The 25,414-nt window shown below is 39.4% G+C and overlaps 1 protein-coding gene across 4 annotated transcripts; it reads right to left on the reverse strand.

Annotated features, from left to right (window-relative positions):
* Positions 1–8,690: 8,690 nt before the first annotated feature.
* On the reverse strand, positions 8,691–25,213 carry LOC125884985 (high-affinity choline transporter 1-like). Of its 4 annotated transcripts, none has more exons than XM_049570331.1 (10): positions 25,061–25,213; positions 24,253–24,300; positions 23,673–23,883; positions 23,396–23,509; positions 19,623–19,778; positions 18,075–18,164; positions 17,779–17,864; positions 17,212–17,365; positions 12,215–12,429; positions 8,692–10,191 (listed from the first exon to the last, which is right to left on the reverse strand). In XM_049570331.1, the coding sequence occupies exons 3-10, from the start codon at positions 23,854–23,856 to the stop codon at positions 9,676–9,678; spliced, it is 1,515 nt and encodes a 504-aa protein (XP_049426288.1). In that variant the 5' UTR covers positions 23,857–23,883; positions 24,253–24,300; positions 25,061–25,213; the 3' UTR covers positions 8,692–9,675. The 4 variants fall into 4 exon arrangements, with proteins under 4 accessions (XP_049426287.1, XP_049426288.1, XP_049426285.1 ...); XM_049570328.1 differs by having other exon boundaries at positions 8,695–10,191; positions 17,779–17,922; positions 18,016–18,164; XM_049570330.1 differs by lacking the exon at positions 23,396–23,509 and having other exon boundaries at positions 8,691–10,191; positions 17,779–17,922; positions 18,016–18,164.
* Positions 25,214–25,414: the final 201 nt, after the last annotated feature.

The following is a 25,414-nucleotide window of genomic DNA, read 5'->3' on the forward strand; positions in this document are numbered from 1 at the left end:
CAATGACATGCTCAATATTTCTGCCTCTTTTCCAAAGAGCTCCATCATCGGCAAACAGAGACCTGCCTATGTCTACAGGAAGTTTTGAGAACACATCATTAATGCTTAAACTGAACAGTAATGGACTGATCACACTCCCCTGAGGCGTTCCATTCCCCACCACATACTGTGTTGACATGACTCTCCCGATTCTCACTTGAATTTTCCTTCCAAACAGGAAATCTTTAATCCAGTTAAAGGCTCTCCCTCCAACTCCAATCTTAGATAGTTTTATCAGCAGGCCTTCCTTCCACATCATATCATATGCCTTTTCAATATCGAAAAACACTGCAATAACTGATTCTTTGTTTGCTTGGGCCTTTCTTATTTCTGTTTCTAGTCTTATCACTGGATCCATAGTATTCCTCCCTCTTCTAAAGCCACTTTGATAGTTGGCTATCTTACCTGCCTTCTCCAGCTGGTAAGTTAACCTTTCTGTAATCATTCTCTCCATTACTTTGCATATATTTGAAGTCAGAGCTATTGGCCTGTAGCTAGATGGTTTTATTGGGCCTTTCCCTGGTTTCCTTATTGGGATTACCACTGCTTCCTTCCACACTGCTGGTAGCCGGCCCTTTTTCCACACTTTGTTATAGAGCTTTAACAGTTCCTTGAGCATTTTCTTTCCTAAGTGCTTCAGCATACTATAGCTTACTTGGTCTTTCCCTGGAGAAGTTGGTTTAGATTTGTTTATTGCCCTCAGCATCTCTTCCAGTGTAAATGGTTCATCCAAACTGCTATTGGCTTCTTCCCTCCTGTCCAATATTTCTGGATGTTGGCTTAATGTCTTTCTTCTTCTTCTGTTACCTTCTTCTGACAAGTTTTCTGAGCTGTGTACTTTTGCAAATGCCTTAACCATTATTTCTGCTTTTTCTTTATCTGTCACTGCTGTTTTTCCATCATCTATCATGACTGGATACTCCCACTCTCTCCTGTCCCCTCCCATTCTCCTTATCATTCCCCACACCTCACCTACTGGTGTTGTTCTTCCAGTTGAGCTGCAAAAGTTCCTCCAGCTTTCTCTCTTAGCTTGCCTCACCGTTCTCCTCACCACTGCCTGCGCCTTTTTATACTGAATTAGGTCTTGCATGTTATGGGTTCTTTTGAACAATCTTAATGCCCTGTTCCTTTGCCTTACAGCCTGACGGCATTCCTCTGTCCACCATGGTACCAGCTTCCTCTCACTCCTTCCTTTACTTTTGGGTATGGCTTTTTCTGCTGCAGCAATAATTATAGATGTTATCTGATTATTAAGCTCATCCACATCATCTGACCTGCCAGTTATCAGTATTTTCTCCTCACTCAGTCTTTGAAACTCACTCCAGTTAGCCTTTTCAAATCTCCATTTTTTAACTCCACTAGCTTGTCTTCCTTCCACTTTCTCTCCCACATAACAGGCCACTGGATAATGATCACTGCCCAGTGTTGTTTTCAAAACTTTCCAGGAGCTGACTCCAGCTAAAGAGTTAGATACAAGTGTGATATCTAATGCTGACACTGCACCTGTTGCTGTGTTGATCCTAGTGCCTTTTCCGTCATTCATACAAACTAGATCGTTATTATCCATCAGTTCTTCAATTATTCTGCCATTTAAGTCTGTCTGTAACGCTCCCCAAGTGGTGCTATGGGCATTAAAATCTGCACACCAGACATTTCTAGCTTTGTTCTGACTTTGTATTTCCAGCAACTTATCCAAGTTTAACTTTTTACATGGGTTGTAGTAATTGATTACCACTAGTGCTTCTCCTTTATTCCAAATTTCCATGGCTATATACTCCAACTCATCTCCTTTCTCTAGCACTCGACAAGGTATTCCATGTTTTACAAGCGTTACACTTCCTCCTCCTCCCCCAAGGCTTCAATCTTGTCGATGTGTTACATAGCCATGCACAACAAAATCCAAACTAGGTTTTAACCATGATTCCTGGATGCACACAATGTCAGGTTTTTCTTTCAATTCTTGCATGAAATGCTTAAACTCTTGGCCATTAGCCAGCAGGCTCCGTGCATTCCACTGCAGAAGAAAGACCATAAGCACTATTAACCAATACATGGTGTTTCCTGGCTCGACTGATTAGTGAGGTTTTCCCTCACCTCTTCCCATGTCAGTCCTACAAGACCCAAATGATTCACCGCTGCTTTGACTATCAGCTGAATTTTTACATTTTTTGACTGAACTTCAGCAGTGTTGTTTATCACTCCTGCTATGAAAGTTACAAGTGCTTTTTTGTCAACATACAGCTCATGGTTGGCTTTCTTTTGTGGCACTCTGCTCCCTGCTCCTTCTTCTCTCTTTTCACTCGTTACTCATGCTGCCCCAGCATAAGAGAGCTTCCTCTCCACCCTTACTTTCTGAATTTCATTTTCTCTTTTCATGAATTGACATCCTCCATAAGCCACACTATGAGCCCCACCACAGTTACAGCACCTTGGATGCACTCCATCTCCACACTTCCCATACTCATGGTCTCCCCCACAGCGAGCACATCTCCTCTGCTCTTTACAAACCTTAGCTGTGTGTCCAAATCGTTGACATTTAAAGCACCTTAGTGGCTTCAGCACATACACCCTTACTGGATAACTCATGAAGCCCGGGAACACTTTATTTGGCACAAGATTACCTTCAAACTCAATCAGTACTGTTTCACTATCCTTCTTTGTACCATCCCTTGTTGTTTTCATTCTCAACACACTTTTCACTTTAGCTCCCTTGATATTTTCCCCCATATTTACTGCCAACGGCACACCTGTTATTACCCCTTTGCACCCTCCTTCTCTTTGTGCTCCAACCCTCCTTGTGCTCTCTACCTTAGCTTTTCCTATCTCCTTTAAACTAAGAGCTTTCTCAAGCTGCTCTTCATCCACACATCTTACCAGAAGATTTCCATCATTAAGGACTTTGGCGTACAATATCTCTCCAATCTTGTTAGCCAGGGTTGTAGTTAGCATGAATGGATTGATTTTCTTCATCATTTCCTGTCTCTTTTCATTGAATCTTATAATGACACATTTATCTGACTTATTCTTCTGCCGTTCATAGCCCTCTTCCTCACTGTCAGATCGGTCACTGTTGGCTTTTCTGATCCTTTTTGTCCCCTTTCCTTGGTGTTCAACAACCCAGCTCTGCACTCCGCTCTCACATGCTTCTCCTTTTCCCTCTTCTAAGTCCATGTCTAGCAAACTTTGTACATCTGATCCCAAAGAATCCTCATAACCCACCTCCTCTCCTAACTCTGGCAATTCTGCTCGGGTAGACCTTCCTGGTTTCCCCTGTTTTAATTGCCCTGATGATGTTTCCGCCATCTTCTCTCCACCTCCCAACAGCTGTTTGGCTAGCTATAAGGCGCAGCGCACAAATCTCGTTTTACCGGGGCTATACAGGCCGTCGGCCGAAACCTATGCAAACCACTCCTTACAACCTACCTTTTACCAAAACCAAAGTCCGTAATCCTAGATCAGAGCCAAATAAACCGTAAATTGTTCCTACCAGATGTGCCGATACCAATTCAAATTTTTCCGCCAATGACAAACTCCACTTCCTTCCACCAACCCTGTACTTCCGTCCTAGTGGAATGGTAGTGCCCGCTTGACTCTCTCTGCGGACAGAATGGTTTTATAGTAAGGGGAGAAGTAAAGGGAGGAGGGCAGGCTTAGCGTGGACGGTTAGTGACGTCATTCACCTCGAAAAAAAAAAAAATCATTCGCCTCCAATGTGATGTAATGTAAATTCAAATGTAGTAACCAGGTTTCAAGCTGTAGAGAGCACTCCATACCACATTTTTAAAATAAAATGTAGATTTTCAACAGTTTGCACTACACTGTCAAGATTTTGAGCAGGATCAGTTAGTAACACTACTATACAACCAGAAACAATGATTATCAGCTGGAGAAAAAAAAAATGATTTTAGGGTTTAGTTACTCTTTAATGGCGACGTCACATAATCAGGAATAAAGATGTATTTACAGTTTGTACAATAAGGGGACAGTAATAAAATAATAATATATAGGCTATTTTAATCCAAGAGGCCATATATATATATATACAGTACAGGCCAAAAGTTTGGACACACCTTCTCATTCAATGCGTTTTCTTTATTTTCATGACTATTTACATTGTAGATTCTCACTGAAGGCATCAAAACTATGAATGAACACATGTGGAGTTATGTACTTAACAAAAAAAGGTGAAATAACTGAAAACATGTTTTATATTCTAGTTTCTTCAAAATAGCCACCCTTTGCTCTGATTACTGCTTTGCACACTCTTGGCATTCTCTCCATGAGCTTCAAGAGGTAGTCACCTGAAATGGTTTCCACTTCACAGGTGTGCCTTATCAGGGTTAATTAGTGGAATTTCTTGCTTTATCAATGGGGTTGGGACCATCAGTTGTGTTGTGCAGAAGTCAGGTTAATACACAGCCGACAGCCCTATTGGACAACTGTTAAAATTCATATTATGGCAAGAACCAATCAGCTAACTAAAGAAAAACGAGTGGCCATCATTACTTTAAGAAATGAAGGTCAGTCAGTCCGGAAAATTGCACAAACTTAAAATGTGTCCCCAAGTGGAGTCGCAAAAACCATCAAGCGCTACAACGAAACTGGCACACATGAGGACCGACCAAGGAAAGGAAGACCAAGAGTCACCTCTGCTTCTGAGGATAAGTTCATCCGAGTCACCAGCCTCAGAAATCGCAAGTTAACAGCAGCTCAGATCAGAGACCAGATGAATGCCACACAGAGTTCTAGCAGCAGACCCATCTCTAGAACAACTGTTAAGAGGAGACTGCGCGAATCAGGCCTTCATGGTCAAATAGCTGCTAGGAAACCACTGCTAAGGAGAGGCAACAAGCAGAAGAGATTTGTTTGGGCCAAGAAACACAAGGAATGGACATTAGACCAGTGGAAATCTGTGCTTTGGTCTGATGAGTCCAAATTTGAGATCTTTGGTTCCAACCGCCGTGTCTTTGTGAGACGCAAAAAGGTGAACGGATGGATTCCACATGCCTGGTTCCCACTGTGAAGCATGGAGGAGGAGGTGTGATGGTGTGGGGGTGTTTTGCTGGTGACACTGTTGGGGATTTATTCAAAATTGAAGGCACACTGAACCAGCATGGCTACCACAGCATCCTGCAGCGACATGCCATCCCATCCGGTTTGCGTTTAGTTGGACGATCATTTATTTTTCAACAGGACAATGACCCCAAACACACCTCCAGGCTGTGTAAGGGCTATTTGACCAAGAAGGAGAGTGATGAAGTGCTGCGGCAGATGACCTGGCCTCCACAGTCACCGGACCTGAACCCAATCGAGATGGTTTGGGGTGAGCTGGACCGCAGAGTGAAGGCAAAGGGGCCAACAAGTGCTAAACACCTCTGGGAACTCCTTCAAGACTGTTGGAAAACCATTTCAGGTGACTACCTCCTGAAGCTCATGGAGAGAATGCCAAGAGTGTGCAAAGCAGTAATCAGAGCAAAGGGTGGCTATTTTGAAGAAACTAGAATATAAAACATGTTTTCAGTTATTTCACCTTTTTTTGTTAAGTACATAACTCCACATGTGTTCATTCATAGTTTTGATGCCTTCAGTGAGAATCTACAATGTAAATAGTCATGAAAATAAAGAAAACGCATTGAATGAGAAGGTGTGTCCAAACTTTTGGCCTGTACTGTATATTTATTTATATATATATATATATATATATATATATATATATATATATATATATATATGTTGAAAGCAAAGGTACAAAAGGGATTAATATCAAGATTGTATAATACTATAAACAATGGAATGAACCATAATTCAGCACGGCATAAATACAAGTGGGAAAAAGATGTGGGACACGAATACGTGCTGAAGGAATGGGAAGATCTATTGGAGAAGTCACAAAAAAGTTTGATTAACACCAAACATAGACTTATGCAGTTTAACATATCTCATGATGTGTATTATACTTCCCACAGGCTACAGCAGTTTAGCCCTAATACACCATCTAAATGCCAAGATGTAATGCAGATAATGGTGATATGATACACATGTTTTGGAGGTGCACACACTTGGAAGGATTTTGGAATAAAGTTTATAAATATACATCTGAAATATAACAGAAAAGAATTATCCTGGACCCCAGAATATCAATTTTGGGTGATGTAGAAATGTGTAAAGAAGTTAATAAAATGCAATTTTAAAAAAAAAAGTAAAATCAAACAAAAAAGGAGATGACCTGGAAAAAGTGCTTAAAAGTTAAAAGTCTGTAACATCATTTTAAAATGTAATAATAAGTATTATTATATAGCTATTCCCTAGCTGTTTTCTTTTTTCCCTAGTTATTTTCTAAAGCTATTGATTTTTTGCAATTATTATTTCCCCCATATTTCTGAAAGAAACTGCACCAATTTGCTTCAGTTCAAGGTTAAAATACTTTCAAAAGGTGTCTGAAAGCAGCACATGAAAAATGATGTTGCTCCAGGTTTCAAAGGGTTAAATAAAAAAAAGAGGACTCTCAAAAATAAGAACTGGTAGGCCTAGTGCTTTACCTTAAAGCAAAAAAAAAAAAAAGAATCTATGGAACAAAGTGGCAACGAAAGTGGTTATTATTTTTTAACAAGACATCACAGCTCTTTTTTTGGGAAGATAGTGGCACAGTATTTCAAGCCAAAATATTATCTTTTCCTATCCATAACCATAGTTTTTTTTAAAGCCTTAAAGTAATACTCAGACGATTTGGGAGTCATGCCCTTTCTCTATCATTTTCATATTGAGACAACATGATCGATATCTTTTTTGTGTCTGTACGTCCAGTGGATGGGACTCAGCGGTTAGCATTGCGGCTTAGTTTAGCGAATACAATTGAAGTCTATAGGGGGTCAGTAGCCTACTCATAAAAGTGAACAAATAAACGTTACAGAAACCCTGAAGCTGGCATTTCTGCATGTGCATTTAAAATAAACATGTTTAAACATTAGTTCGAAAAACAAAAGTCCTTTTTAGTCATTTTAGAAGAAGTTTGATACACGGAACTATAGTGTGTTTACGTCCTGGGATACACCGGTGAGCAACAGCTGCAGCTGGCTCTGGGACAGGTACGCTAGGTCACTCGGTAAAAGCAAACAAAGAGACGACACGGACGATATTACTCACTCACTCGACTGAAAGCTGTCCATCAGCTCCTGCAGGCCTGGGGCGTTTTTTCCAGTTTATCTTAGGAACATGAAAAAATGTTTCAATCACGCCAGGATTAGTAATTGCTGCAAAGTTTTCACTCCTTGTGATGCACTCTCTGCAGCAGTTTTCCTCCTGATGATATATCTCCCCAACGATGGTAGCACCGAATCCCATTCTGTGCAGCAAAATGATTCCACCTCCATAGGCACAGGTTGGCAAGCCCCGCAGCTACACCACCAATCCTCCCCTGACCTCCGTCTCCCCTCAGTACCTTGCTGTTCCGCTGCCTTGGAGGATTCAGCCTCTCTTCTCGACCGCTCAGCATTCATCACCTGGAGTTCCTCATCTGTGTACTCCGGCTCAAACAGGTATGGCTCTGGATCTGTGTCCGCTACAAGAAACTCTTCAAAATCGCGTTCAAAATCGTCCATTGCAGCTACTATAGTCCGGAGACATCGCTAGGCTAAATAAACAATTGAGTTTTGTTTACAGGCTACGTCTGTGCCTGTGCCTGCTCACCGGTGTATCCCTCCGCGGATCACAGCGTAGGGCGTAAATACACTGTAGTTCCGTGTATCAAACTTCTTCTAAAACGACTAAAAAGGACTCTCGTTTTTCGAATTAATGTTTAAACATGTTTATTTTAAATGCACATGCAGAAATGCCAGGTTCATGGTTTCTGTAACGTTTATTTGTTCACTTTTACTGAGTAGGGTACTGAGCCCCTATAGACTTCAATTGTATTTGCTAAGCTAAGCCGCAATGCTAACCGCTGAGACCCAGCCACTGGACATACAGACACAATAAAGATATCGATCATGTTGTCTCACTATGATAGAGAAAGAGCATAACTCCCAAATCGTCGGAGTATTCTTTTAACTTTACCTCAAAGTTTCAACCTATAAACTTCATAATAGTGTGCAAACGTTCAGGTTCCATAAACGTACAATGCCACTGTTAATCCTGGACACCGGGTTGACACACAACAGTCATTAATTATAATAAAATCATAGTATCATTGTAAATTGTTAATGTTTTTTGCTGTTTTGTATGCATTTTGTTGTTTAGTTGTAGAGTTTAAAGATCCAATTGTAGAGGCGGGCATTGCCTTACCTTTGTGTGTGCTTATAAAATAAACAAAATATAAAAGATAGTTTGGCATAGCCAATTATTATTAGTATTATTCTGAATCTCTTGTTATTATAGAAAGTTGTATCACAACACAAATATAAAGTGGTTAAATATGAAAGACAATTCAGCTTTTTTAATGACGTCATTTTCTCAGAGCTGATATACATCTGTCACATTTCACTAATAGGGAACTCTATCTCCCAAAGGATTCTTTGGTTTGTGGGATATGTGACATATGGTGCACAGGCTGTTGTCAATTATTTTAGAACACACCCACAGCTGATTAATTCCCCCACACCTGTGCACACCTGTGAAATGGGTGGGGCAGTTTCTATTTAAACTCAGTGTTGGAAATAATGGTGTTGAACACTCTTGACAAAGGTCCAGGATGACCGAAACTTTAGTGTTACTCATGAGTTGTGAAGCTAAGCAAGAGCAGTGTGCAGGATTTTCTGTTCAAAGATTCAGGTGATATTTTTCAATGCACCTGCATCTCAGATGGTTAAATGTGCGAATACCTTTCTTCAAGCCACACGGGGAATAAAAATAGGACATTATTTGTGAAATTATATTCATAAAGGACAAAATAAAACAAGGAAACATTTGGATTGCTCTTCATCTTTTTATGCAGTATTTTGCAAACATGGGTGTTCTATTTCATGATTAAGGCACATTTTGTGACACTGCAATGTTTCTTAAAAACAAGTGAAGAAATCTGACATTTTTGTATTTCATTGAAAACATACAATAAAAATAATTTGCAAATCAAATGCACTGGCATTACTGATGTGTATCAGAATCATTATGCTTATATTATGTGTGTCATTGTTAATCGTGTGTGGAAGCAGAGGTGCTGAAGGGATAGAAATAGAGTAAAAGACACCAGTCTTTGAAGAGTAACTTGTTTCTATAAGTTCTTCAGATTCTTTGGCAACCCGGTCAACATTTGTATGTGGACCCCATACTTAAAAAATGGGCCCTATGTGGGATTGTCCATGGGTTCCATAATGGCCCAATACCAGTTGCCCACAGGGGTGGGTTTAACATGGGTTATGCTACAGGTAGTGAGCACCAAGTGGGTATGGGCCCAAAATGGGCATCTTATCTTTGGCCCACTTGAGTAAACCCACCCATCTAGGCAATTGGCATGGTTCCATTATGGAACCCTTGGACAATCCCATTTAGGGCCCATTTTTCAGCTCGTTTACTACCCCCATGGGCCCTGCATACAAAGGTTGGATGAGTAGCAATGTGTCCCCACAGAAGCCCTGGAACATCATTGGCACCAACAACCATGTTACAAAAATGAAATCAAACATAAATTCAACAGAAGCTGAATTAGCAAGCTGTTTCAAGCATTGGTTCATCAACCTTTTCACCTTCACCTTCTCTGGCACCATCTGCTGGTGCTCCCTGGGATTTCACCTCAAACATGTCCCACCTCTTGGGAAGGATCCCCTTGTTAAACAGGAGTGAGGCCACATATGAAACCATGAGAATGGAAACCAGAGCAGACAGCATGCAAATGGTCTTGATGGGAGAGCGCTGAATGTAAACACCATCCTCTAAAGTGCAACCTGGGAATTGCAGGATCACAGGAAGATTGAACATGGGCTCTCCACACAAAACTCTCATCACAAAAGCAACAACATAGCCTGCAACAGCCCCATAGCCATTGGACACCCTGACGAAGAGGACACAGATCAGTTGTGGGAGCATTATGGTGTAAGTCAAGTCTGAGCTCAGGATCCAGAATGCTAAGATGCTGCTGTCCAGGTAGGTCAGAGATGTTCCCACAATCCCTACAACTACTATGGAGAAGCGAATCACCCACTGAAGCTCTTTATCTGATGCCTGGAGAAAACGGCAAAAATGGTTTCAGTTAAAATATCAAAGTCAGCATACTTTCCTTCCCATCTTTCTGTCTTGACACAATTGACCATGGACTATAAATGAGCAAACTGAAAAGATATGAGATTAGAGGAGCAGCTCACAAATGGCTGAGTAACTACCTTGAAAATAGACATCAATATGCACAAATGAACAATAATAAGTGTGACTTGTTGAGGGTTATATGTCGGGTTCCACAAGGGTCAGTGCTAGGTCCAACATTGTTTATATTGTACATAAATGATATTTGTAATGTGTCCAAGTTTTTAAGTTTTATTATGTTTGCTGATGATATAAATTTGTTTTGTTCTGGTAAAAACCTTGAGCAGCTTCTGGATACCGTGGAAACAAAATTAGATATTTTAAAACAATGATTCAACATTAACAAGTTATCACTTAATGTAATTAAAACTAAATATCCTCCTGAGACTCCAACTTTTGTTTGGCATGCATTTTTAATTTCTCTGAGCTATTTGGAATTAGTAAGACTTGATAAGTATAAAAACCTAATAATTGTCTTTGAACAGAAAGTGTTTTTTGTCCTCCTTTTTGTCCTCATATGAGGACAGCGGGTTTATTTTTAATGATCAAAAGTGTGTAATGAAGTATAAAACAGTTTGTTTCAATGCCGTTATGTTTTCTGCAATAACAAAACTTAAAAACAATGCTACATCTTGTAACGCTATGGCTGAGGGGTCACTGTGCAAGTCTAAAACTGTTCAAAACAGTTTATATCAATACCTGAATATGGCCATGCAAAACAAAATTGCAAAAATTTCTATTCATATATATTCTTACAGACATTTCTAAAAGTCTTGTGATTGTCATTTCGTAGCTTTGTGTGAATTTTCCTTGCTCTACACCAAGCATGGAATGTCCTTTTTTAATGAAGGTAGTTTTTAATTAACAGTGTCTTAGCTTATTACGGTTGCTTAAATTGGTCAAATGCGTGTGCAGTTTTAAACTACAGATGTTATTAAGCACAACCCTGTCCACATTTGTGTCGGGATTGGCTGTAGACCAAGTTAAGCAGAATTAAGTATGAGGTACAGCAAACCAAAAATGTCATGTCCCCATATGAGGATGCAGGATCTCAGGAGGAAAGATAATATTTGAATATCAGAAAAACAATAACCAAGTACAATTATGATAATACTGAAATAAAAGATTATATGAGAACAAATATTTGGGAGTTGTCACAGATCACAAATTATACAGTTTGCATGTTAATCATATTAAAAACAAAATATCAAAGTCCATTACAATATTAGATAAAACAAAAAACATTCTTAACTCAATTTCATTACATATACTATATCGTTCTTTCATATTTCCATTCATTACTTACTGGGTGGAGGTTTGGGGAAAAATGATCACAAATCCGATTTATTTGCTTTAGAAGAGAGCCATCAGAATCATAAACAGAGCGGATTATCATGAACCGACAAATACATTATTCATAAATTCACAGGCACTCAAATGTGGCAAACTTGTAGATTTTAAAATAGCATCACTGACATACAAAGCATACAAAAGTATGTTACCAAACTGTATCCAGAGGCTGTTTCAAATAAGGGAATATCAGTATGAACTGAGAGGAAACTGTGTTCAAAGATGTGTTTCAGTTTGTGGAGTGAATTTATGGAATAGGTTAGAAACAAACATGAAATGTGTGTGGGATATTTGGACGGACAATAGGCCGATGTGTATACTTAGTTGCTGTCAATTTCTTATTGCTCTGTATAATTTGAAGGGTGTTAACAAACATAATGATTGTTAAATGGGGAGGTGTAATAAGCTAAGACTTCAGCATACACCATTTTGGTCCTGTTTTTTCCTGTTTATTTATTTTTAATTAATTAATTATTTTTCATATATGTATTTTTTAATGCTAAAAAAGCACAAACTTAATGATTATTTATTGTCTATCTACCAGTGTATTTGAACGTTTATAAGTTGGAAAATAACTGAAATAAACTAAACTTACTTGATGTCGAATGATCTTGTAAATGTTGGTGGTGAAGATGGAGGTTGCTGCCAGGAGGCAAGAGTCAGTAGATGACATTGCAGCACCAGCAATAGCTCCCATGCCAACAATAAAAATGGCAGTAGGAGTAAGATGCAGAAGGATGATGGGCAATACCATAGCTGCTTCCCCTCGCTCATATGGAGAAGGAGAACCATATGAGGTCAAATTCCAGTCTGAAACATGAAAGGATGCTGTTGGATGCTATTCAGCTAACATGCACCTGAGATAGTTCAGTTTCGGTCAGTTTCATCATGATTTAGTGTTTAAATAAAGTGATTAAAACATCAGTATAGTTAGAAATTTGTGAAATACCTGTCTGGAAAAAGCTTACAAAAAAAAAAGAAGAATAATTTAGCAAATTACATGTTAAGGAAAAGATTTCAACTGTGTTACTGTTGATCATTTCTAACTAATGTAAAATGTCTTGGAGTATTATGAAATGCGCCCTATAAATAAAATGTATTATCATTATTGTTACTTCAAAATTACTTCATAAAACAGACTAGAATTTTGAAATTAAAGACATGGCATGAATGCTAACTCTGGAACGAGGTCCTTAACATGCCAAGGCTATATATTGGTTTTTCTACATGCCTCCAGTAAATGAAGTATCCAAAAAAAGAAAAACAAATCCCAAATTAAAGGGGAACAGTGAAACTACAACCCCGATTCTAAAAAAGTTGGGGCTCTGTGTAAAACATAAATAAAAGCAGAGTGTAATAATCTTAGAATCTTGTTTGACCTATTAGATATATAGACATTCCAAAAGAGTCTTAAGGGGGGATCCAAAAGACTAGAGAAGTTTATTATTAACAGGTGATAGGTTCATTATTGGATATTATGGGGCATCCTTGAAAGACTCAGCTGTTCACAAGCGAGGATGGAGTAAGGTTCACCACTTTGTGTAAAACTGCAAAGGTGAATACTCCAACTGTTTATGAATGTTTCTTAATGTACAGTTATAAGAAATTTGAGATTTCACCATCTACAATCCTTGTAGAAAAGAATAACTTGCAAAAATAATGATTTAATGCTGCAACGTTTCAGTAAGGAGATCTTCATCAGGCAAACATTTTTGAAAAACACTCTTAAGTAGAAGTGGCTGCGAGTTTGCAGTGTGACAGTCTACAATATCATATACAGAGATGGAGAAATACATAATCAAAAATGAAAAACTGCAAAGTGACAATCATAATCATACCCCCGAATGTTTACATTAAATAGGTAAGTTCTAAAAAATAAATGTTTAATTCCTTATTCTTAAATTGCATTCTCCAAAAATATGCATTTCCAAATCTTGCAGGTTACATTAATGAACCTGTAGGGATATGTTTTACATGGGAAGCATCAATAAACAAATAGGAAACTTCTTAGTAAATACAGAAAGGCCTCCAAAATGCTACAGGGTAAAAATGACATCAAAATATATAAGACAAAAATCAAAATTACCCTCTGCCCTATCAATATAATAATAATAATAATAATAATGATAATGATGATGATGATGATGATAACAATCATAATGAATATATATATATATATATATATATACACACACAGTACAGGCCAAAAGTTTGGACACACCTTCTCATTCAATGCGTTTTCTTTATTTTCATGACTATTTACATTGTAGATTCTCACTGAAGGCATCAAAACTATGAATGAACACATGTGGAGTTATGTACTTAACAAAAAAGGTGAAATAACTGAAAACATGTTTTATATTCTAGTTTCTTCAAAATAGCCACCCTTTGCTCTGATTACTGCTTTGCACACTCTTGGCATTCTCTCCATGAGCTTCAAGAGGTAGTCACCTGAAATGGTTTCCACTTCACAGGTGTGCCTTATCAGGGTTAATTAGTGGAATTTCTTGCTTTATCAATGGGGTTGGGACCATCAGTTGTGTTGTGCAGAAGTCAGGTTAATACACAGCCGACAGCCCTATTGGACAACTGTTAAAATTCATATTATGGCAAGAACCAATCAGCTAACTAAAGGAAAACGAGTGGCCATCATTACTTTAAGAAATGAAGGTCAGTCAGTCCGGAAAATTGCAAAAACTTTAAATGTGTCCCCAAGTGGAGTCGCAAAAACCATCAAGCGCTACAACGAAACTGGCACACATGAGGACCGACCCAGGAAAGGAAGACCAAGAGTCACCTCTGCTTCTGAGGATAAGTTCATCCAAGTCACCAGCCTCAGAAATAGCAAGTTAACAGCAGCTCAGATCAGAGACCAGATGAATGCCACACAGAGTTCTAGCAGCAGACCCATCTCTAGAACAACTGTTAAGAGGAGACTGCGCGAATCAGGCCTTCATGGTCAAATAGCTGCTAGGAAACCACTGCTAAGGAGAGGCAACAAGCAGAAGAGATTTGTTTGGGCCAAGAAACACAAGGAATGGACATTAGACCAGTGGAAATCTGTGCTTTGGTCTGATGAGTCCAAATTTGAGATCTTTGGTTCCAACTGCCGTGTCTTTGTGAGACGCAGAAAAGGTGAACGGATGGATTCCACATGCCTGGTTCCCACTGTGAAGCATGGAGGAGGAGGTGTGATGGTGTGGGGTGTTTTGCTGGTGACACTGTTGGGGATTTATTCAAAATTGAAGGCACACTGAACCAGCATGGCTACCACAGCATCCTGCAGCGACATGCCATCCCATCCGGTTTGCGTTTAGTTGGACGATCATTTATTTTTCAACAGGACAATGACCCCAAACACACCTCCAGGCTGTGTAAGGGCTATTTGACCAAGAAGGAGAGTGATGGAGTGCTGCGGCAGATAACCTGGCCTCCACAGTCACCGGACCTGAACCCAATCGAGATGGTTTGGGGTGAGCTGGACCGCAGAGTGAAGGCAAAGGGGCCAACAAGTGCTAAACACCTCTGGGAACTCCTTCAAGACCTTTCCTTGTTGGAAAACCATTTCAGGTGACTACCTCTTGAAGCTCATGGAGAGAATGCCAAGAGTGTGCAAAGCAGTAATCAGAGCAAAGGGTGGCTATTTTGAAGAAACTAGAATATAAAACATGTTTTCAGTTACTTCACCTTTTTTTGTTAAGTACATAACTCCACATGTGTTCATTCATAGTTTTGATGCCTTCAGTGAGAATCTACAATGTAAATAGTCATGAAAATAAAGAAAACGCATTGAATGAGAAGGTGTGTCCAAACTTTTGGCCTGTACTGAACATATATATATATATATGTGTGTATGTATATATATATATATACACATATATATACAGTACAGGCCAAAAGTTCGCTGCAGGATGCTGTGGTAGCCATGCTGGTTCAGTGTGCCTTCAATTTTGAATAAATCCCCAACAGTGTCACCAGCAAAACACCCCCACACCATCACACCTCCTCCTCCATGCTTCACAGTGGGAACCAGGCATGTGGAATCCATCCGTTCACCTTTTCTGCGTCTCACAAAGACACAGCAGTTGGAACCAAAGATCTCAAATTTGGACTCATCAGACCAAAGCACAGATTTCCACTGGTCTAATGTCCATTCCTTGTGTTTCTTGGCCCAAACAAATCTCTTCTGCTTGTTGCCTCTCCTTAGCAGTGGTTTCCTAGCAGCTATTTGACTATGAAGGCCTGATTCGCGCAGTCTCCTCTTAACAGTTGTTCTAGAGATGGGTCTGCTGCTAGAACTCTGTGTGGCATTCATCTGGTCTCTGATCTGAGCTGCTGTTAACTTGCGATTTCTGAGGCTGGTGACTCAGATGAACTTATCCTCAGAAGCAGAGGTGACTCTTGGTCTTCCTTTCCTGGGTCGGTCCTCATGTGTGCCAGTTTCGTTGTAGCGCTTGATGGTTTTTGCGACTCCACTTGGGGACACATTTAAAGTTTTTGCAATTTTCCGGACTGACTGACCTTCATTTCTTAAAGTAATGATGGCCACTCGTTTTTCTTTAGTTAGCTGATTGGTTCTTGCCATAATATGAATTTTAACAGTTGTCCAATAGGGCTGTCGGCTGTGTATTAACCTGACTTCTGCACAACACAACTGATGGTCCCAACCCCATTGATAAAGCAAGAAATTCCACTAATTAACCCTGATAAGGCACACCTGTGAAGTGGAAACCATTTCAGGTGACTACCTCTTGAAGCTCATCGAGAGAATGCCAAGAGTGTGCAAAGCAGTAATCAGAGCAAAGGGTGGCTATTTTGAAGAAACTAGAATATAAAACATGTTTTCAGTTATTTCACCTTTTTTTGTTAAGTACATAACTCCACATGTGTTCATTCATAGTTTTGATGCCTTCAGTGAGAACCTACAATGTAAATAGTCATGAAAATAAAGAAAACGCATTGAATGAGAAGGTGTGTCCAAACTTTTGGCCTGTACTGTACATTTATACATATATGTATATATATATATATATATACATATATGTACACACATATATTCAACATGTCTCTCTGGGGGTGTACTAGGAACCCCATGGAGTAAATCTTTGTTTTAAAAAAAGAAGAGTGTCCAAGAAACAATTTACAGAAATAAAAATCAGAAATGTTCTACATCTACCATAAGAAATATCAACAGATTCAAGCAATCTGGAGAAATCTCTGCCTGTAACGGACAAGGCTGAAAACCAACACTGAATGCCCAACTTTTTTGGATTATGCTGCACAAGTTGTGTGAGAGGTTGTAACCAAAAGTTAAGATATAAAATTACTATTCAATTCATTAAGAACTCTCAGTTTTTTGATTCTTTGTTCACCATAAATGCATGTGAGAAAAACAATATTTTCTTGATGAATTAAACATAACTCGGGATTAGTATTTAATATACATATGGGAATTTGATGGGTTGAAGTATTCCTTTAAGGGACCATCACTTATGGAGGCCATTGTCTGCCAGGTAAAGAAAAAATAACAAAATCTAAGTCATGACAAAACACACTGTACAGCCCTGCTGCGGCCCAGTCTGTCAAATATACCTGTTGAGGCGGCGACAGCACCAATCAGCACTGGTGGAATTCCAAGAACAAGGACGAGCCCTGCAGCTATAAAGCAGATCATTCTGGCTGTAGATGTGGAGTTGGAAGACAGAGTTCTTTGATGGAAGTCTTGAAATGCCAAGTTGCCAACACTCTGTGAAAACACAATAAACCATATGTCCAATTTTTTGTTTCACATTTGAAAGAGTGCTCGACAAATTTAGTATTGCACTTAATAAAGGGCCAAAAACAATGTGATCAATGTGTTATGTTTTGTTCGGGAAAGGGTTTGGTCAAAATTCTGAGGTTTAGTTTTTTAACTCAAAGTGACATCACTGCAGCATCTGTGAATTTATCAGACTTTACATGGCTCCCTCTGGAGCCACAAAAAGTTTTATACAACTTTTCACACAAGTTTTGAAATAACAAATAAAACGTATAGTTTAGCTTCAGCTGAGTAGATATAAGTGAGATCATAAAGATCCCTGCCGGCTTAATGTTTTAGGACATTAAAAAGTGCTCTTCTTTGAATATTAATTTCAAAAGTTTTACACAACGTCAGCTTACCAATGCTAGGAAATTATCAATCCATCTCCACACTTCATCAGACTCAAGATGGCCAAGCCAGGGGGCCTGATATGTACGGTTGAATGCTGTTTGAGTGATGTCAGTATAAACGTCACTGACCAACACAAAGGGAGCACAGAGCCACTATAAACAGAGGAATTCTTACATTAAAGTCTGTAAGAAAAAAACAGAACTAAATATATGTTGGAAAAACTGCCTTATTAGTGTTAAACTTACCAAGCTACAAAACACCAATGATAGCTGGATGACATCAGTGAAAGCAACGGAATAGATACCTCCAAGAACAGTGTAGGTGATCGCAACAGCAGCAGAGATCCAGACGCAAAGACTTAAGGGCAGATCGGCAAAGACACTAACAGTGACCCCTGTTGGAAGTAAAACACACCACGTTTATCATTATAAACAAATTATATCAAATCAAGTTTATCTATATAGCACATTTAAAAACAACCGCAGCTGAACAAAGTGCTGTGCAAGATAAAAGAATGACACACAAATATATAGCAATATAAAAATGTACACAAATATAGAACAGAATAAAACAAGTAAGAACAGTTACAAACATAAAAAGATAAGATGAAATGCTAAAATATTAAAATCACCTCAGACAACCAAAGGCCATTGAAAACATGTACATTTTAAGATTTAAGGTAATATGCCAAGGATCTAAGAGGTCAGGAGTTGGAGTAGGGGTAGAGGAGCTCAGTGATATACTGGGGTACCAGTCTATGTATGTCTTTAAAAACAAATACAAGAGCCTTAAAATCAATCCTGAATTTGATGGGGAGCCAGTGCAGGGATGCTAGCACTGGTGTAATGTTGTCTCTTTTCCTGGTACCAGTGAGAAGTCTTGCTGCAGCGATCTGCACCAGCTACAAACGAGACAAAGATAACTGGCAGACACCCTTAGTATAGGGAGTTACAGTAGTCCAGCCTTGAGGAGATGAATGCAGTGGTTAGGTCATTGTGTGAGATTATCGGCTTGAGTTTTGCGTTGTTTCGTAGTTGGAAATAACAGCCCTTCACCACAGTGTTGATTTGTTTGTCAAATTTAAAGGCAGAGTCACACACACACATATACATATATATATATATATATATATATATATATATATATATATATACATGTATGTATAAAACCTCTTTTTTGTTTTTGTTTAATTGAAGACAGTTTGTTGCCATCCAGGATTTCACATCAAACCATACCATTTGAGGGCAGTTCCCCGGATGCCGACCAATTCTTGAAGACGGTTCAATAATATAGAATGATCAACAGTGCCAAAGGCTGCACTGAGGTGTAATATTATTAAAATGGCACATTTAGCTCTATCTAAAGACAGCAGTAAGTCATTTGACACTTTAAGAAGGGCAGATTCTGTGCTGTGTCAAACACTAAAACCTGACTGAAAAGTCTCCATGATGTTGTTGTTAGCTAGATGAGACACAAGCTGTGAAAAGACAGTTTTCTCCAGTACTTTGGACAGGAATGGGAGCTTGGAGATTGGACGAAAAATGTTTAATATAGAGGTGTAAATAGTCAAGCCAAGTGTAAATACTAAGTCCAGGGTATGGCCATGGTTATGAGTTGGACCGGAAACATGCTGAATAAAGTTAAAGGAGTCTATTGTTCCAAGAAATGCTGGCATTGGTTTGAGTGTCCACATGAAAATTGAAGTTTAAAACTGATGAAAAAAACTCAGGGAACTCATTCAGGAAGATGGCATTGTGTTTGGGTGGGCGATACACAGTTACACATAATACGGGATCTGAGAAACAGTACCTCTGGAGACAGATGTGACAAAGTGTTTGTGTTTTTATATTACCCAGAGAAATCAGTGTGACAGGAACCCACATCAGTTCACCGATGAATGGAACAATGGCAAGAAGCCCCGTCAGTGTCTTCCCATACTTTCTCTGAAATGGATCCATCATCGTGATGTAGTTTTGGTCCCGCATTGGCTTTGCAAAGAACAGTCCGCCTTTAAAAAGAGACAGCAAGCATAGCAGTGTGTAACTTTACAATTCAGCTGTACAGTTGTACAGCTCTGTTGTGTCGTCCTCTCACTGTTCTTGTTTTCTTTGTGTTGCCTTTTTGGAGGCAGGCCAACATTATGTCATGTAACATTTCTTGGATTAACCGTAGACAGAGAAAGCAGGCAGGCAAGAACAGGCCCAGGTGAGCATAACGTAGTACCCCCCAGGTATGTAGTGCACCCAGCTATTATCAGTCGCCCAGAGAACCTATCCCATTCTTATTTCTAGGGTCTCAAGTACCTACACTTTGTCCAACCCCGTCTCACTCCAAAGTCATTGAAATCTGGAGCTTGGGCAGTGACTTGTGGTGTCAGACACTGACGAAAATGCTGCCCTTAAACATCAGCATGATACAGGGGCGGACTGGCCATCTGGAGGTTCTGGAGAATCACAGAACGGCCGGGACTCCAGGACGGCCGGCGGCCGCCACGCAGTCAACACCTTTATTTTATTTTTTTTCCTATTTCTCCCTGATAATCTACTGTTCCACGTCCAGTCCGTTAGGTGGCAGCCTTTAACCCTATGGGCCCGAACGACGCATAGTGCGTCCAAATTCACACCTGTTCTTCTCTATTGATTTTCCCCGCAACCATGCATCATAGCGAGAAGCCACGCATATCACGTGAAATAGCGCAATTGTGGCTTTCCGACAAGACCAAGCACTTGTCGGTAGTCCAATGTTTTCACAGCGAAAAAGAATGATAAATTTACACTAAAACTATGTATAACAGAGCTTTCATACAGCTTTGCACACACATTACTCTTGGATGGATCACTCGCGAATGCAGGCTCACACAGAAATGCCACGCGTATCACATGAAAGGAGCAGAGCTTTCCAATGATACCACACACATCATTTTGCTGTCATCCCATCATGCTATAAATCCAGATTAATTGTCTACAAAATAAAAACCTGACGAATTTCTTTACAATCCATTATACAGATCTTGTTATCAGTCACTTCATATAGTGAGGAATATCATATCTTTCCGCATCTTAGGCTTGCATGTGTTTCTCCCTGTCTTTCCACATTTGTAGTCCGGCTTTCAAGATGCAAATATCTCCATATTGTCCAGTTGACACTCCATCAGATTTTGTATGACAAGACCAGCCACTTCACCTTTGCGCACCCAGACAACTGCAGCCTAATTATGCATGCTGACAGGGCCGTAGTCACCATATACATTGAGGGGGACATGTGTCCCCCCCAATGCCCAAAATGCCCCCCCAATATATAACTGAAACTGAAAAACAACAACAAACTTTGTTTACTGCAAACAAAGTGGCAAATATTATCTTGGAGGACATCATTGCACTTGGTTGACTATTTTTCTATGCTTAGATGTAAATATTGCATATTTCTTTCAGATAAAACACACTTTTGCCCACGTTGTCCTGAAAAAACAAGATATAGCATGTGTATGTAGCCTTTATAATGACTGTGCTATGAGCTTAAAAGTAAAGGCAGTAAAAATACCCCAAAAACGCCTAGGGCCCATAGGGTTAAATTGGATGCCAGCCGGCCCATAGATGTTGGGCCTGTTTCAGGCAGTCACCTGCATCGTATTGTTCAGCAGAGAGACATCTGGACTGTGTCATTTATTTCTCAGTGAGTATTCTACACTATGCTCTTAACACAACATCTAGTCAACGTCGGTGCTATTGCTATAATTTGGAAGGTATAGTATCATGTGTTATGATTTAAGTATTTTGACACCCGTGTCTGGGGCTGATGAGTTTCCGCACACCAGTTGTTGTGGGCTGGGCCGAGTCAAAGTCCAGGGCTGTTTTTTAGTCCCAGTCCGCCCCTGGCATGATATGTTGTTTGTGGCAATACTTGATGCTAAGAGCAACTGATGTAGTGTAAAGAATGAGGAAGTCTACGTACGGTGGAAGGAAGGTGAGGTGGATGGGACAAACAAAACTGGAACACAGTTTGTGTCCGGTGCTGTTTTAACGTAACGTTACATAATTTATGTACAGTTGTCGAACCTTGATGTCACTTACTTAGATGACACAACAAATGTACTTCTTTCAACCCCAGACATGATCGTATTTTTCTAAGCCCGATCAAGTAGCTGTGTTGCCCAAACCAACACATTCTTACTCCAACCTCGTCCCATAAACGTTTGGTCATGGACTTGTCATGTCCAGATACAATGTGAAAGGTCCCCTGGGTGCGCTGGTTGTTGACGTTCTGGGACGCCATGTCAAATATCTTCTTTCAAAGTACACTTCTGTTTTCACAGGAAATTTAACATTACCATACAGTATTTTTCAAGATAAACACACTACATTGGTACAACACAACGAACTGACATTTTGTTTTGTTTTGTTTTCTTCAACAAACACAGATGGTTGGGTTTAGGCAACAAAAACGCATGGTTGGGTTTAGGAAAGAAGAACATGGTTTGACTTTATAATCTTACAGGACGTGAACACTACTCTCCCTGGTAAAAGTCGGTGATGTCGGACCTATTTACCACCCTTCCCACTACTCCACTTGGACTTTCAGCACCCTAACTTCTGTTATTGTCCTGCCGCATTTAAAATGTTGCATGTTAAATTATAACAACGACCGGCCATGTATCATGCTAACTTTGTCATTAGTCATACTTCTACTGTTATTATACACATATGACTATTGTCACACTTGTATACTGCCAGATATTAATACATACTTTCAACATATTGTACCGCAGTAGCCAGAACTATAACTATAATATTATTACTTTCAATAATGTTGTTGTAAGCTACTGTCATTACCTGCATCTCTCTCTCTCTCTCTCTCTCTCTCTCTCTCTCTCTCTCTCTCTCTCTCTTTCTCTGTCTCATTGTGTCATGTGGATTACTGTTAATTTGTTATGCTGATCTGTTCTGTACGACATCTATTGCACGTCTGTCCGTCATGGAAGAGGGATCCCTCCTCAGTTGCTCTTCCTGAGGTTTCTACCGTTTTTTTTCCCCATTAAAGGTTTTTTTGGGGGGGAGTTTTTCCTTATCCGCTGCGAGGGTCATAAGGACAGAGGGATGTCGTATGCTGTAAAGCCCTGTGAGGCAAATTGTGATTTGTGATATTGGGCTTTATAAATAAAATTGAATTGAATTGAATTGAATTGAACTTACAGGATGGCTTTTTTCATCGGTGTCTGATGCTGCAAGTCACCCAAGTCTGCCCAAGCACCGGATTTCAATGACAGAGTCAAAGTGAGACCGGGTTGCCTAAATGCAACTGAACTTGTTTCACAACATTGGATGTGTTATAATGTGTTACTTGTCACATAGATATGCTAAAGGTTGCCTTATGTGTTGTTGTGACACACTGAATGGTGTGAAAATTTGTTGGTATTTGAAGATCTAGGAATGAGGACAGGTTGGAGAACCTGATATGGAAAGGGCAGAAAAGAGAACCAGCAGCTTGTGAGAAATGCTGATGTACAAGAAAAATTCAAGGTACACTTAAAAATAAAATGTAGACATACTGGTGCTATGTACTAGCCCACTTCAAGCACTGCTTCATATGATTTTTTTGGATGTGATTACCTTCTTAAGAGGATCTTACCAATAATAAATGAAATTGACATTTGCAGAGGAATAAGAGCCCAGATTAGTCCCTTTGTGGGGTCATAAACTGTCTCTGCCAATCCAATGATAAAAGCACCTCCGACCCAGGTGGCTACAGCAGGAAATAAATGTACAAAGAAAACACAGTCATATCTTTCAGGTCAAGAATCACTATTAATAATACAATGAGTAATGTTTATGATTATAGTTGTAAACACTAAATAACTCTTTATCCAAAGCCAGTTCAATGTTGTTTCTGCTTGACTAAAACTCACCCGTCATTGTGAAGACTCCCACTACCAAATTGACCCTGCGGTTAGCCAAAAAAGACACTTCAATCCATCCATTGAGTGTGTTTTTCTCCATCTTCTTCGATTTTACAGATGCCCAGATGCCAGTTCCCAACACAAGCAGGTAGAAGATGACCATCATTATCAGACCCGGTATATGGATAGCCATTGTGGAGTATGTTCTAGTGGTGATAAGCTTGGAAAAAGCACATGCAAGTTACCAAGACACACAGAGCTAACAACAAGGAATGGGTGGGTAAATGCAGAGTCAATGAAACATAGAAATGCAATGTGATATGAAGCATCCAAAATGTAACAGGCAGCTGCAGTCAAGGTCATGGTTGCTGTTTGGATGCAGTGAAGCCAGATTTAAAAAAAGACTGGGACCAGAAAAACAAACATAACTTAAAAACTACAGACGCTAACAATCTGGACTTTTGGAAATCTGTTTTTCTCTCAATATTCAGACAAATGAGTCACAGGTGTTACACTGACAAGTCTGGGCATTACTTACTGGCATATCACACAAACAAAAGTGTCCTTGACATATTCCTGTTGTCGTTACCTTGTCTTCATTTATATCAGGATAGAGGTACTGCTAAAATGTCCTTCCCTGAGAAAGCACACACACACACACACACACACACACACACACATATATATATATATATATATATATATATATATATATTTCATTTTTCATGGAGAGAAAATCTGCTTTTTCTCTCTGAACTAACAAGATCATTTTTTCAAAAATCTGAGAAATGTTTTAATTGTTAATTCAGAAAAACAGAAATGAATGTATATTTTCTCTCTCTCTCTCTCTCTCTCTCTCTCTCTCCACACACACACACACACACACACACACACACACACATATATATATATATATATATATATAAATTATATATATAAAATGTCCTTCCCTGAGAAAGCACACTATGCTTTGATCCAAACATTATTTTTTTAACAAAAGCCATATATATATATATATATATATATATATATATATATATATATGTACCTGTATACCTGTTCTTATCTATGGATTTTTTCTGCAACCGTTCGTCATAGCGAGAAGCGAGAACCGCAGCTTTCCGACAAGACCAAGCACTTGTGGTAATACAATGTTTTTACAAGGAAAAAAATTGTAAAGTTACTCTAAAATTGTGTGCGAATACAGGGTCGCACAGAAATGCCACGCATATCACATGAAAGGGCAGATGATACAAACACACCATTGTACTGTCATCCCATCACCTATAAATACAGATCAATTGTCTACAAAATAAAAACCTGACGAATTTCTTTACAATCCATTATACAGATCTTGTTATCAGTCACTTCATATAGTGAGGAATATCATATCTTACCACGTCGTAGGCTTGCGTGTGTTTCTCCCTGGCTATCCACGTTTGTAGTCCGGCTTTCAAGATTCAAACTTTGTATGACAAAGTAGTCCTGCAATGTGCCTTTTGTTCCAGTGATTGAAGCATTCGTAAGAAGACCAGCGCATTTCACTTCACCTTTGCCAGCCCAGACAACTGTAGCCTAATTATGCATGCGTGACGTAACCTGAGGTCACGTTCGGAGCAGGTCAGTTCAGGTCAGGTCAAAGAGCAGCACAGAGAATGGAGAAGTACGTCAAGATCATGTCGAAAAGAAAACGTCCAGAATTTTTTTTTTTCCACTGCAAACGAAGTGGTAAATATTATGTTGGATGACAT

This window comes from Epinephelus fuscoguttatus, linkage group LG24 (genome assembly GCF_011397635.1).
Source record: "Epinephelus fuscoguttatus linkage group LG24, E.fuscoguttatus.final_Chr_v1".
NCBI lineage: Eukaryota > Metazoa > Chordata > Actinopteri > Perciformes > Serranidae > Epinephelus > Epinephelus fuscoguttatus.

Coding starts and splice junctions, on each gene's coding strand:
- LOC125884985 (XM_049570329.1), bottom strand. CDS start 23,856: ATGGCTATCCATATACCGGGTCTGATAATGATGGTCATCTTCTACCTG. Junction 18,165..19,622: donor TGTCACACTGATTTCTCTGG/GTAATATAAAAA, acceptor TACTTCCAACAG/GGGTCACTGTTAGTGTCTTT. Junction 10,192..12,214: donor ACAAGATCATTCGACATCAA/GTAAGTTTAGTT, acceptor CGTTTTCTCCAG/GCATCAGATAAAGAGCTTCA.